Source organism: Chelmon rostratus, chromosome 7 (assembly GCF_017976325.1).
Source record: "Chelmon rostratus isolate fCheRos1 chromosome 7, fCheRos1.pri, whole genome shotgun sequence".
Taxonomy (NCBI): domain Eukaryota; kingdom Metazoa; phylum Chordata; class Actinopteri; order Chaetodontiformes; family Chaetodontidae; genus Chelmon; species Chelmon rostratus.
In genome coordinates, this window is record NC_055664.1 from 25500471 (window position 1) to 25514459 (window position 13989).

The 13989-nt window shown below is 40.4% G+C and overlaps 1 protein-coding gene across 1 annotated transcript in view; it reads left to right on the forward strand.

Annotated features, from left to right (window-relative positions):
• Positions 1-9531, forward strand: part of LOC121609577 (calcium-binding protein 8-like) — a 51541-nt gene extending 42010 nt beyond the window's left edge. Inside the window, exons 5-6 of the mRNA XM_041941244.1 lie at positions 3626-3782; positions 9404-9531. Coding sequence (XP_041797178.1) covers positions 3626-3782; positions 9404-9531 — 285 coding nt within the window. The remainder of the gene's footprint in view (positions 1-3625; positions 3783-9403) is intronic.
• The last annotated feature ends 4458 nt before the right edge of the window (positions 9532-13989 follow it).

A 13989-nucleotide genomic window follows, 5' to 3' on the forward strand; every position in this document is an offset into this window, starting at 1 on the left:
GTTTTATGCTGTTGCACATGATAGTGATATAAGATAGAGATGGGCAATTATACAAAGACTTGTGAGAGAGTTTTGCTGCATGTGCATGGAAAAGCAATGATTTGAAAAAGTGTGCTGCAGCTCATTAGCATCAGCTCATTCACTTGAATAGTCTTTGGCTTTGGTGATTAGACATCTTGTGATTTAAGCTTGCAATGTTTTCGTAAAGTCTTAAATAAATTAACTTTGATGATTAACAGCAACGTCTCTGGATCTGCAATGTTCAACCATCAGTCATCATAGTTTCTGAATTTTTTGAAGTGTGTTTTTAGGACCTGTGTGCATTAGTGGAGTCAGTCATGCAAGACCTCCAAATATTATGGCTGATTAATTTATATTAAAGCTGTTTAAAACCTCAACCTTGGTACAGCACTGCTCATTTTTTACTTTACTATAGTGGTAAAAAGTTCCTTATATTTAATAGTTTTCTATCAGTTGGAGCATTTAATAACACATGTTTACCAAAGTGCTTTTATGGAGAAATACAAAATACAGTTACATAATTTGATTCACTGTAGGTAGATAAATGAGTTAATAGAATTTATAGAAAACATGTAGCAACAGTGGCAGTATTAATAGGTTGAAGTGTAGTAGCAGTAGAAGTACCTAATATTGCAGTATTATTATTTCAGAATTGAGTAATGATCATATGTTGTTTGAATGTTCCCTACTTTTTTCTGCAACAACCTACAGAAGCATTTTATTTCGAGTCAAAACAAAACACTCAGTCCTTTCTGATGCACTTTGCAACACCCCATTTAATGTTTCCATATATGCATGTTCATACAGCCGACATAATAAATGAAATACTTCTTCTTCTCTTAATTTACATTTCACTAAAGCATATGTGATTTATTACTCTATTAATATGTAGCTTTTATAATGCTGTTGTCCTGCCAACATTTACATTTACTTTGTCTTTTGATTAATGATCCAACACACAAAATTTGAAATGCTGACCCCCAACTCTTAATTAGCTTTGATAATGAATCTTTATGGAAGCTGATTAGCATTTGGAGTGTGATTGGTGTGAGTGTTCATCAGCTCACTCTGAGGTATAGAGATAACAAATGGCATTGATGGTTAGTGTGATTTACGGTATGTCCGAATGTGATTTATGCTGTGATTTATGTAATTATCTACCCAGTGGGCTTGCCAGGGACTCCGGTGGATGTTATCCTTGTCTCTCTTTGAATGAGCATCATTCATTGCAATATTGCTGAATGCTACACATACACTCTGGTACTTACAAATGAAGATCAAAATGAATTGAATGATGTGTTTTAGAGTAGTCGAGAGTTTCTCACACGTAAAAATGTCAAGGCTATGCTTCCATCCATGTACAACCCAGATACCTAAAAAGTTGGGAAGCTGTGTGTGAAGTCATTTGCAAAAAAAGATTTTTTTCAAGCTGACTGCAATCATGATACTATCACCTGTTACGAACTTGTTTGAAACGTTTAGCTAACATCAAATTGAGAATAAGCAGACATTTACAAAAATCAATGATGATGAGGTCAAACATTAAATATATTGTCTTTGTACGGTTTAAGTTAAGTTTATGTCAAAAAGGAATAGCAAAATTATCATTTATCAATTGTCAATTCTCATTATGTTTTTTTTTATGTTTTACACAGCATCCCAACTTTCTTATAATCGGGGTTATAATCACCAGTTTAGTCTCACATAACAAGAACTCTCCACACTTTTTTTTTGTGCTGTGTCACTGCTGTAGAAAGGTGTGGCTCAACCCACTACAGTTCTGGTTTTAGGGATAAAATGCTGTGTGTTTCTTTAGACCAATCACAATCGTCTCGGGCGGCGCCAAGCCCAGGATGCGGTGACGGTGTCCTTGCATAATAGTAACACGTAGAGAAGAGGAGGGGAGCAGAATGCCGACTGAAATAGCCGGCCAGACTTATTCCACCAGCCTGCTTCCTGTGACTCAGACTATCAGCAACTTGTCTCTCAAATTCATTTCAGTCTGTGTAAACTCACTCTGGGGCTGCTTTATTGGAAATGAGCGGAAGTACTTCTGCTTGCACCCTGGAAAAAAGGGATTTCAAAAGCAATAGTTCTCTGAGTTGCAGTTTGTCATTTTTCTTCCCTTATTTTCTAAAGTAACTTTGAAAGATTGATCGATTGATTGATCGCACAGATTAGATTGACTGACATTATTTCAAACTGTGGAAGATACTTTATCCTGTGGTTCAGTCCAGGCTAAAAAAAAACACAAGGTCGAGGAAGGAAGGAAAAAAGCCTTCCATTTTCTTTGTAACAGGATTGCTTGTCTATGACAGCAGGCAGCAGTTCTTAAATTGGTATCAGGCCATTAGAATGATTGAAATTTGCGATTTAGTGTGAGACATATAGCTCACATATTCATGTAGCTGTATTATTAATTTTTGCAATGGCCGTGAGACTGTCCTGTCATTATTGGTCATTATTGTGCTTATCCATCCTCTGTACAGTGTACCCTGTTCAGGGTTGCAGGGGGTAGTGTCCATCCCAGCATGCACTGGGTGGAAGGCAAGGACTGAAACAGGTATTTCACACTGTGGGAGCACAGCAGAGAGGTACAGAGTGCAGCCACTCAGGGATAGATTGGAACACCCCAAATTACCTTTTCATGTCTCTCCAAAGGACATCAGGCCAATCAAGAGTCAGACACCTGAGATGATGCCCTGTTGGTCTTTATTTCCCTCATACTAAATCTGTCAAAGAGGTTTCTGTCATGCCTATAGTTTTAGAGAGATAAAATAATATGAGAGTTAAACTATGAGAGATGAAATAATCAGCTAAACAGTGTGTTGTCAATAGCCTGATAAAATGAGTTGTGTTCATTAAGTTAGTACATATGACTATGGGTATGTTGATGCCAGCATTCAGAGGAAGTCAGCCCTTTCAACTGCTTCTGGACTTTGTGAAGATATCTGATGGCGGCTCAGTTCTCTCACTTTTTTCTTGTTTGGCTATGTGCATTGCTGCTTTTAACCAGACTAATACAGAGAAAATTAAATAGCTTTTCTCATTACAGCACTCAAGCATTTGTGTGTTTCTCTGAACATCTGAAACAACAGCAGTTAGACCCTCAAACCTCTGTTCACAAGTTGTGTGTGTCTCTCTGTGTGTGTGTGCATGTGAGAGAGACTTCTTTCAGATTGAATTGTGTAAATGCTCAAACTGAACATTAAATCAATCACTTTCAGCCTATAACTCCAGTGCATTCAATTTAATCAACGCGTTGACGCCACTCTGATTAAAGTGAATGCATGAGAGCGACATATGTAGGAGTTACTGGGATGTGCAAGAATTTATGGAACATGTTTGTGTTTACAAAGCAAATTATTTATTTAAGTTGTTGACAGCAGAAACTCAATTAGAATTTTTTTTGCTGCATAGCTTAGTGTGACTGTGAGATGGTGTTTCTTGAAGCTGGTAGCAGAATTGTGTCCCGAGCACACAAGTTAGTACCTGTTCAGTTAATACGGTATCCTGCCAAGAATACAGCACAATATGTTATTCATGTGAAAGGAAAATGGTCTCTGTTTTTGGAAAACATCGTCTCATCTCTCTCCTCCTGCAGTTCGACATGCAGAGGATCACCCTGGAGGAGCTGAAACACATCCTGTTCTACGCCTTCCGCGACCACCTGACCATGAAGGACATTGAGAACATCATCACCAACGAAGAAGAGAGCCTGAAGGAAAACTCTGGGAACTGCCAGACAGAGTTTGAGGGAGGTGAGCAAGAAGTCCCTGAGCTTACGTCGTGCACAAGCACTTTGGTGCGTGCGTGCGTGCGTGCATGCGTGCGTGTGTGTGTGTGTGTGTGTGTGTGAGAGACATACAGTCTGTGTTGGGTGTGTAGTGACAGTAATCCATGCTGTCAGGAAGAATTTGAGATGTACAGCCAACAGGGTCACAGCTCACCTGCTGATTTATTGATTTGGGACTGGTGGTGGGGACTAGCATCAGCTGGTCACCAGTTCAGAAGTGGCATGGATAAAATATGCATGACCTCGCTCTGCAAAACTAGCCATCCAAGATTTATGGAGAGCAGCAGAGGCTATTCTAGGACTTTGTCACTGTCTTGCTATGAAAATGGAAATGTAATTGTTTCTTTCAAACCATTTTAAAGTATTTTCATACACCTGGTTTGGATTCAGATTCAGTGACTCAGCCTTTTTTGAGGTCTTGATCGAAAGACAATTTGAACAGAGAACAAGCCTTAAAAGCTGTTGGATTTGAACATTTACATTTTAATAGAAAATGAAACTTACAGAGCGCCACAGCACTCAATATGCAGTCCAGACAGTTCCGTGTTACCATCATATGTGCAGGCCTGTGTGCTAACGGGCATCTGTTTGGCTGTAGCTGAGCAGATGCTTGGTGCTGTTAAGCAACAGCCCTTATGCATTCAAGTAAATATTGTCACTTTCATTCATCTCACTGCGTTCTTAATATATCCATGCTCCCACTGTTCAATCACTGTTCAGCCTTGTTAGGGTTCAAACACTGAAAGGACACACCTTATTGTCTTTGTGCTGATTTATTGTCATTTTTTTTTTATTAGGAGTTTTTTGGTTTTTTTTTTTTTTTGCTGCAGCAGCTCAAATTTCTGTGAGCTGGAATGAGCTGGAAACAAGAAACTCGGTCCACTAACTGAAACTCATGTGCAAGTGCTTCCCGAGAAATTTGAGCCCAATTGGCCAGATGGTGGCGCTGTAATTAAGGCCCAAAATGTCAATTTTGGAAAGAGTATGCCCCTCAGTCCAATTGACTTGAAATTCAACACGAGTCCAGCTCACAGTGCTGTACAAAAAAACCTCTTTGACCATAAAAGTCCACAATGATGGATTTTCCACCATTTTGAGTTTTTTGAAAATCAGTGATATGAAAAGAACTTGTCAGATTTTTATTGTATCAACACCAAAACTGGTATACAGCATCGGGGCAGCAGAGACATATTTCTATTATAATGAGCAAGATCAGTGGAAAAACATGGCCGCCGTCATTCAGAACATTTCACAAGGGACGGGGCTTAGCAGGAAAATGGCCATCATAAATCTGAGCACACATCTTCTTCTTGGGAAATAGGCCTACTGAAGCACTTTGAGGCCATCCCATAGGGGGCGCTCAAATACCAAAAATGTGTACTTCAAAACCCAGTGGACAGAATTTCACCAGTTTAAAGTGTGCTATCAGCCATGTTTTCTGCCAGTGAGCTGTGATTGAAAATCTTCAGTGTCTTTGCAGTCCAAAGTCAAATCAGATCAAAACAGAACTTTTGGCACACTTCAGGCCATTTGTGACTTTATTAGAACTGACTAATGCTCTGTTCAGACAAATGTGTAAGTAGAAATGTCATACTGAAAAATGTAAACGTTGTACTATGTGACATTATTGATTTTGTGGGTGTACCCTGACTGATGAGGTGTGTTTTTTGAAAGCACACATTATCATAAAAAACCCACTGATGTCCATTTTGTTGCAGCGCCAATCACATGAATTTGTGAGTCTTGCAGTTTCCAGTTCCCACATGTCCTGAAGGCAGCATGGTAGAGCAGGGTCCCAACCTGCTTTGTGCAGTGAGCCGTCCTCACCAAAAGTGCTTGCAACATCAATACTGTATGTAAGAGGTTTTTTTTCTTTAGTCAAGGTTGTGTATATTTCTTCTGTAGGCTAAAATGATGGTCAGAAGCCAAATATCCTGTAATGTCCCTCTTTACCAGACACCACCTGCCTGTGAATCTGGTCTGTTCTACACGGAATATACTTGTCTGAGACGGGTGTCAATGGGGATGGACACAGATTTCACCAGCACTTTATCGCGGTCTTAAAACTGCTGTGGAGTAATGACGACTGGGTTTATGATGAAGACTGACCGCTGCAGGATCACACAGACCCGTCGTGGCTATTGGCCCCAAGGTCCATGAGCACCACCTGCCACACAGGGACCCCAAAATGTGCTCAGTCATGGATTGATCAATACACTGTGTCACTGTGCGATTCATGCTGAGTACAATTCATCATGCTACTCTGGTACTTATTGCTTCAGCCTGCTGATATACGAGGTAGCATAAAAGGCTCTTGATTTCCCTCTGGCTTCACCTCACTCTGGAATCAATATGATGTGGAGCTGAAAAACAACAGAATAAAGAATGTAACCACTGATCCATAGACGTTCACCAAGCACTGATTCATTGCTGAACAAATTGCACCAATGGCGTGAAGCGCAGAGAAACATGCTGGAGTAGCAGCTGTCGAGGGAGTGCCCGGCAGCCAGACGCAGGCGTGGAAATCAACTTTGATCCATGAATGTCACAGCTGCCATACAGGTGTGAGGGCCCCCATCTTAGCCATATGTTCATACAGCGCATGTTTGTGATGTGCATCTGCATCATATGAGGTTGTAATTACTGACTTTTTCAAATACGTCAATATAAATTTTACCATTGCTAGCAAGCATGCAAGCGTGTGTTTAACATTTCCAGCTTCAACTGGAGAGCCCTGGATAATTAAAGGGACTGTGTTGTAGAATGATAAATAAATGAACCCTGTACCTTTACACCAGACATCCTACTAAGGATTTTGGTATAATTTCTGAAACCAAGTGAATGTAGACAGCCATAATTCAGCAGCCTGGAAACCAGCGTACACTTCATTACCTTCATGACCACAGTGGTCCACTGAAGAAAATCCTTTGTGGATATTTGGCAGTGGCGTAGTTACTTTGGGCAGCTGAGGAGGTGTTTTATGAGGCTGACAGCAAGTTCAGGCGACTGAACTGAGAACTAATGTCTAGACCACAACTCGACTCCCATCGTCACAGTCTGCCAGCAGCTGAACACATGGTCTTTCCATTGACACCCTCAACTCACCCGAACTTATACAACAATAGATAGACACTTAAAATCTCGGTTGAACTGCAAAAACTATTTAACAGCTCAATCCTCATATTCAGCCTTCCTTTGAAAGATATTTTCATACAGTTTTACTCAGATGATTGTCATTGTCTTTAAAGAGAATAAGACACTTTGCAATAGTTTGAATTGCTGAAAGATGGTTTGGCTTCATTTAAGGAAATCTGATTCGGAGTGATTGACTCTGTGGGGGGACATTTCTGTGCTGTGTCACAGCAGCTTGTGACCAGAATATTCCTGGTTCAGCTCCCAGAGACCCCCAGGATGAAAGTGAGTGGAGAAAGTGAAACCTTTTTAACTGCACTTTCATTTCCTTTGTTATTTCAGCAGGTGAGACTGTGGTTGGACTGAAAAGTGTGAATGTGAGCGTATCTGAGGAAGAGACTTTTACTGGTTAAATTTCCTGTTAAATTCAGGTTTAAAAAAAAAAAAACATTGTCGGGTGTGGCTTTTGTACAAACACCAACATACTATAAAAGCTCAACATTCGTCCAGTGTTGAGTTACGTAACATTGGGTAATTGGCTGAAATCTAATTCTTAGATAATCCGTTTGGCTAACAGTCACCTCACGTCAAGTTTTATATGATGTGAGAGTGTGGAATAGTACTTTTCAAGTGGAGATTGCCTGCTAATGACGCTGTCTGAACGCCTAAGAGAAGAAAGATGTAGCAATCGCTGTCCTACTTTCCACATTGCATTTTCTTTGGAACAGCAGTCAAGAAGCATTTTTGATGACTTCGGTGCTTTTTGAATTGAGAGTTAAAAATAGAGTGAGTGAGAGTTTGAGCCATGTGGCTGTGGGTCATTGGCCCTGCTCCCCTAATTACCGTGGCTCGGTAAAATCATCTTGCAGTCCGTCGACCCGCTGCGGGGAGGAAGAGCTGCTGAGTTACCGGTTGGCGCCAGACGTTGACTGAACCAGAAAAGGGTCTCACAGAGAAAGTCCAGGCTGCTTTTGTGTGAATGTGTATTTCAGCTTGGATTTCTATATAATGTCCTTGAGTTCTACATGCTGTCATGTACTTCAATGCACTCTCACATCTCTTGTCTTTAAAGGAGGTATAGTGGAGGTGGGTTTTACTGTCAGGTATGTAAGTTCTGTGCAGGAAACATGACAATGATGCATTTTTAACATTTAGTCTAACCTCATTAATGAACTTAAGGATTGATGCAATTCAATGTCAGCACAAACTGCACTCAAACAAAAACTGAACATCAAGACTTTTCAGAAGGTACGACTCATTGCAGGGAAGTTGTATTAGACTGCAGTTTTAGTTTTAGCTATATGCTACTACTTGATATTACTTTGATATTAATCAAGCTTCAAACAGAGCCTACATTTCCTGTAATGCAGCTCTGATTCAGATCTTACCTGCCTCCTAAATATGTATTTCTTTCAAACCTCCAGTTTGTAACGCAGGATTTCTGTTGAAAACGTTGAGGAGAGATGACATTATCAGAGCTCCCTCTAAAGACAGCAGACATTATACAGCTGTTTTCAAAGAGTAGTACTCCTCATAACAGGTAAACTGAACTTCATGCGTAAAATCAGTGGAGTGTCCCTTAAAATTAGCACTCAACAGAGTAGATTTAATTTAATTTAACAATTTAATTCAATTTGAAACAATCTGCACTAATGTGTTATTTATTTCACAGTTTAAACATCCCCATGCTCTAGCCGGCGCTTTTTATTCTGAGGTTCGTCTGTTGCTGTAAACCGAGACGCTCACCTCAGTGTCCCTCTCTGCTGATCACTTCCAGTTACCCGCTGCTCATTCAGCTGGGATCCAGGACAGAGCTGTTAATTCTGCCTGGAAACACTAACGTGAGATGACACCTCAAGTTTATTTCCTTTGGTCCCGACCACAGTGGAAAATTTCACTTCACAGTGTAATTGTGTGGTTCATGGCCCAATCAGAAGTGGACTGGCATCTGTGAGCCAAGGTCACCTGAACGCACAAATAACTTGCTTGCCGAGCAAAGGTTTGGCAGCTTTGTGTCTTATCAGGTTTGAAGAATATATGAAAGATTAAAGAAATGAGCTCCAGTCCAGACCTCCTCTCATGTAAAGCATCAGCATAAATCTTCTGATAACTCAAACCCCTTTTCTGCACTTGGTTTGAGTAAATTCCTTCTCCAAACAACCACAAAGCAGATCTCTTGACAGAATAGCAAGACTTGCATTTTATTGCATTTAGGTTAGAATGGCATTTTTCTCCCCTGGGGTAGAGCAGTTGACCAATGAACAGTGTAAAAAACAGTCCAGATGTGCTTGGGCTCAGTGCACTCTCGGTTTGTCTTCATTATATTCTTCCTCTGGGTGCAGAAAGTGATAAATTCAAAGATGTGTCAGGCACAGAAGGGTTATCATCTTTTAAACTGGCACTTGAAGAACTTATTCTTCTTTATGGTCTTTGTCTTTCTGTTTGTCTCCTCAGTTCACCCTTCAAAGAAGAACCGTCAGACGTGCGTGAGGAAGAGCCTCATCTGCGCCTTTGCTATGGCCTTCATCATCAGCGTCATGCTCATCGCAGCCAATCAGATGTTGAGGAATGGCATGGAGTAGCTGCGCCCACTGTGAGCGGGGGAACAAGCCAGCCTGCATGTGCATGCCAGTGGGTGAGGTCATATCATATTGATGGGAAAAGAACGAGGAATAACACTGAAAATAATAATCGCCGAAATCCATTTCTGAAATTAATCTTAGTTGAACGAGTGGCACCTCCACCCAGTGAAACCGTGAAGCCAGCATGAGGAGTCATGCAGGACTCCTCCCCCTTTACTCTGACAGGGACACTCAAGGGCTGACATTACACATAATACTCTGTTGTGTCTGTTTCCCTGATGCAATAAAAAATGTGACAAAAAACACAGAGTGCACGAGTTCAGAGCTGCTCGCTTTTCCAGCAGGCGAGATGTGATGCGTGCGGCTGCAGATCTGCCACCGACCAGGACTCTGATGAGCTACCGGGGCTGCAGTCTGGGCCCCGAGAGGGAGCGAGAGGAAGGGAAACAGTTGCCCTCTTATTATAGTTCCTGGTAAGATGGTGGCAGGACTCGTCACCGCTCAAGTAGAAGGATCTGTACGTGTCAGGCCACAGCTCCTGGAGCTCTCATGGTGCTACGATACTTCAGTTCTCCAACTTTCTATTTTTAACTACTGCGTCTGTAGGCTGGTATGAGGTGCTGGCATCAGTTCATCAGCCCTACAAACCAAGCAGTCAAGTGAGTAAAATGTTAAATGGTAACTCCAGGCTTGTATTTTGGCCTTGTGATTCATGAGTGAATACAGAAAATCTGAAAGTTTGCTTTTGGACACTGTTGCATGAGCAGTGTTCAGAGTGCAAAGAAGAGATTTCTCTCTCCTATTAAAGGAAAAGAATCCACCCTTTCAATGCTCCTCATCCATACGTGGTGTTCAGGGCCTTCCAGGAGTTATTTTGCAAGTTGATTTAATTCCACTTTTTCACGCACTGCCCACTCTCTCTGAGTCTGCCTTGTCTACTCAGTTGGTGAATTTTTGTACATTTCCCAAAAGAGTTTGAACAATCAGGTGGAAAGGTGGAAAGAGCGAGGACAACGGTACGAGCAAAATAGAGATTTTCCAGCTGACAAAACTGAAAAACTGAATTTGCGGCTGTTATTCATTCTGGCTTCCTGACAGATTTCTACCTGTGCGTCTGTTGGTGCCGTTGCTAAATGAAGCTTTTGCTCCTTTAACCTGAGGGACTGACTCTAACACCTTACATTGATGTTTTAAATCCTTGAACATTTTTCTGCTCTCAAACGCAGCACTAGTTGGAAACACATCATCAAATAAGAGAAATTGGCTTATGAGTGGAAGGTGTATGAACACCAACAGAGGATTGTTGAAGTATTTTAGGGTGGATTTTATTTTTTTTAGTCCTTTAAATCACCATGAATTAAGCTAACAAATTCTAACTTAGTGCTGTGAAAATTTGAATCCCCTGAAGTTTCCTGCAGAAGGTCTTACATTAAAGTTTTTTTTTCTTATTTGTTTCCTTTTCCTTGACATTATAAGTTGATTAGTTTTTAATTTGAATTTTATTGAATAAAAGGGTGCAAAATAAAGGCACCGTTTGATTTATCCTCTATTTTATCAACATTTCACATCGTACGTTTAATCATAAAAATAGATCTTCATCCCTCCATGTGTCACAGTTTGGCACATTTTCGAAAGTTGAAGCCATCTTGTAAGCAAAATTAGGTTTTGTTGGTTGTAGGTCTTAAATTATTGATCAACTGCCTTGAAAATTCCTTTAAAGAACTGAATATCTTAAGTCATTCATATGAACGTTTTTAAACGTGTCTCGTCGTATGATAGAAATCACTCTACAGTCCACAGATACAGAAATCTATTCATTTCATTTTAAATCATTTTGAACAATTCTGTAAAAAACTTGGGGGTGTAAACTTTCTCACAGCACTAACTGATTTAAAAACACCTCTTGACATGTTGCCTCCCGCTAAAGTCAGCTCTGAACTCCTGCACCAGCTCTCATCTCCACATGTGGACCCAGCCGAGGGTCAGAAACACCCATATTATCAAGTGCATGCGATCAAATCAGTGTCTTCTGTAAATACTGTATCCCACGTCTGAAGTGTCTCAAGTGTCTGTTGAAGGTGTACAATATCTCTGTGTGTGCATGACTGTCGGTGCTCTCTGCTCACTCGGGTACAGAGGTGCAGGGAGGGGGATCAGCAGATCACAAACACGTCAGACACAGGCGGCGAAGGCCCTTTCTGCTTCCTCTCAACCCTCTTGCCAAAGCCATAGAACTCCGCAGAAGTGAACCAGACAACACAATATAGATGCTTGCTTTCCCCTCTTCCTTCATGGAAACGTACGATCAAACTGGCCTTCTTTGGCAGAAATATGTCTCATACAGGATTTGTTTCGTCCTGTTCTTGTTTTTGCACCATACCTGTCATCCAGTAAAATGACAAGGAGGGCTGGAGTTATGTACAAGAATGCCATCTAGAGGTGAAGTGAGATCACATCGTCCATGCTGTTCTCCTCCCAACACAGTGTTTGTGTATTTTTACTCACTCTCAAAGCACCATGGGAATGTGATGCCAGGCAGGACTCTCAGAGCATCATATTCACAATGTCTGGCAATTGTTGATCTTAAATGTTGAAATATGAGGATTTTTGTGTATAATGTATGGGTTGACTTTGGTCTACCAACACTGCAGGTAGGGCAGCACTTGTATATGAACATATTTAAACACAGTGTATTTTTAGGAATAGATTTCTTGCCTATGGCAGAAAAAGTCCTTTTGAACCACTGAAAGGTTTCAATCACAGATGATTTGCCAATATTAATTTTGGAGTTCTTTGTGTAACAGCAGTCTACAAAACCTTGTAGGTCACACTGGTGGAAATTTTCTTTTTTTAAATTGGGAAAAAGTCACACTGATTAAAATGTGTTTTGTTTTTTTGCAGTATTGGTGGAAATGTCCCACCAAATTCACAGTGACTCACTGCTGCCACGTAGTGGTTAACTGGAGAAGTGTTTTATCATTTATTTGTTCTTTGAGAAGAACTTTGCCTTTTAAATTTGATTTGATTAGATTTTTTTGGGTGAGGGGGGCTTGGATTTGAGCTACAGTCACTCTGGTTACAGTTTGGCTGTAATCGAACCGCCTCTGCCCCTGCTGAAAAGCTGCATGTCTTGATTGCTGAAGTAGAGTCTTATTTTAGAGGGGAACCGCGTAGTGTCTCTCAGTAGCATGGTGGTTGGATCCCACTTGTTTATGTTATGTAACTTTGTACATGGCTAATGAGACAGCATATCTATTAGACAAGCACACTATACATACTTTGCATGTGCAATATTTAAACATGTAGACTAGAGAAAGACTTTCAGTTGTACTATTTATTAGAGGCATAATAATTATGGAATTGTAAATATGGAAATCTGTACAAAAGTCAAAGAATTAAGCATTGAGGCAATAAAACTGTGTTTTTTAAATGGTGCTCTATGTTTTATTTATCACTGCTCTTGTGTATGCTCATTATCGAGGCAGTTGTCAGTTTATTATAAGTCTCTATCGTTAAAGACATTCCAACTAACATTCCTTCGCAGGTTTGTATAAATGGATCCTTGAATTGCTTTGTGAGTTTCTGATACAGTGCACTTTTAAATCTGCCACATGCTGTCAACAAACACTATTTCCAAAAAAGATGGGACACTGTGTAAAACTGTGTTTACCGACAACAGTCTTACAAAGTGTTCCAGAGTCCATGTATTAATCTCCTTTATCCAATCATGTGTTCAAAAAGTGGTGAGCCTTGCTGTGAATGACTGAGCCCGTCCAGGATTTTGTTGCTCCTGTCCCAACTTGTTTGAAAGGCGTTGCTGCATCAAATTCTGAATAAGCAGATATTTAAAAAAATGAATGAAGCTGAAGAGACCAAACATTAAATGCATTGTCTTTGTACTGTTTTTATTTGAATATGTATCAAAGAGGATTAGCAGATGATCACATTCTGTTTTATTTATGTTTTACACAGTGACTTTTCTTTTGGAATCAGGGTTGTACATTATAAATTCATCAGTACCTCCACATACAGAGGATCCAGCAGGTAAAGTTATTCTTATTTTGTAGCCCAAAGATCTTATGTTGAAACCAAATTCAACATTTCTATCACAATATCATGTCTGATCCAGCTGCAGTGGGTTGAAGTAAATTGTCACATTGTGTTGTGAAGCATCACTTTCTGCCTAACAACCATGTCCATGTTGCCATTTTACACAGATAACTGCAACTCTTCATCAACAGATACATGCAAGCAGAGAGCAGGCAGGGCTGCCGGGTCTGCTGCAGGGACACTCAGGTAACCAAACACCTGAGTCATGTCTGATAACTCTGGATTGTTTGTCCTGTGATTGAACCAGATTCTGTTATCTGCTCACATGGACATACAGATGCTTTTAGACAATACCAGAAGTATTCTGTGTATCCTAATAACTTGACAATACTATAACTGATTATTTTC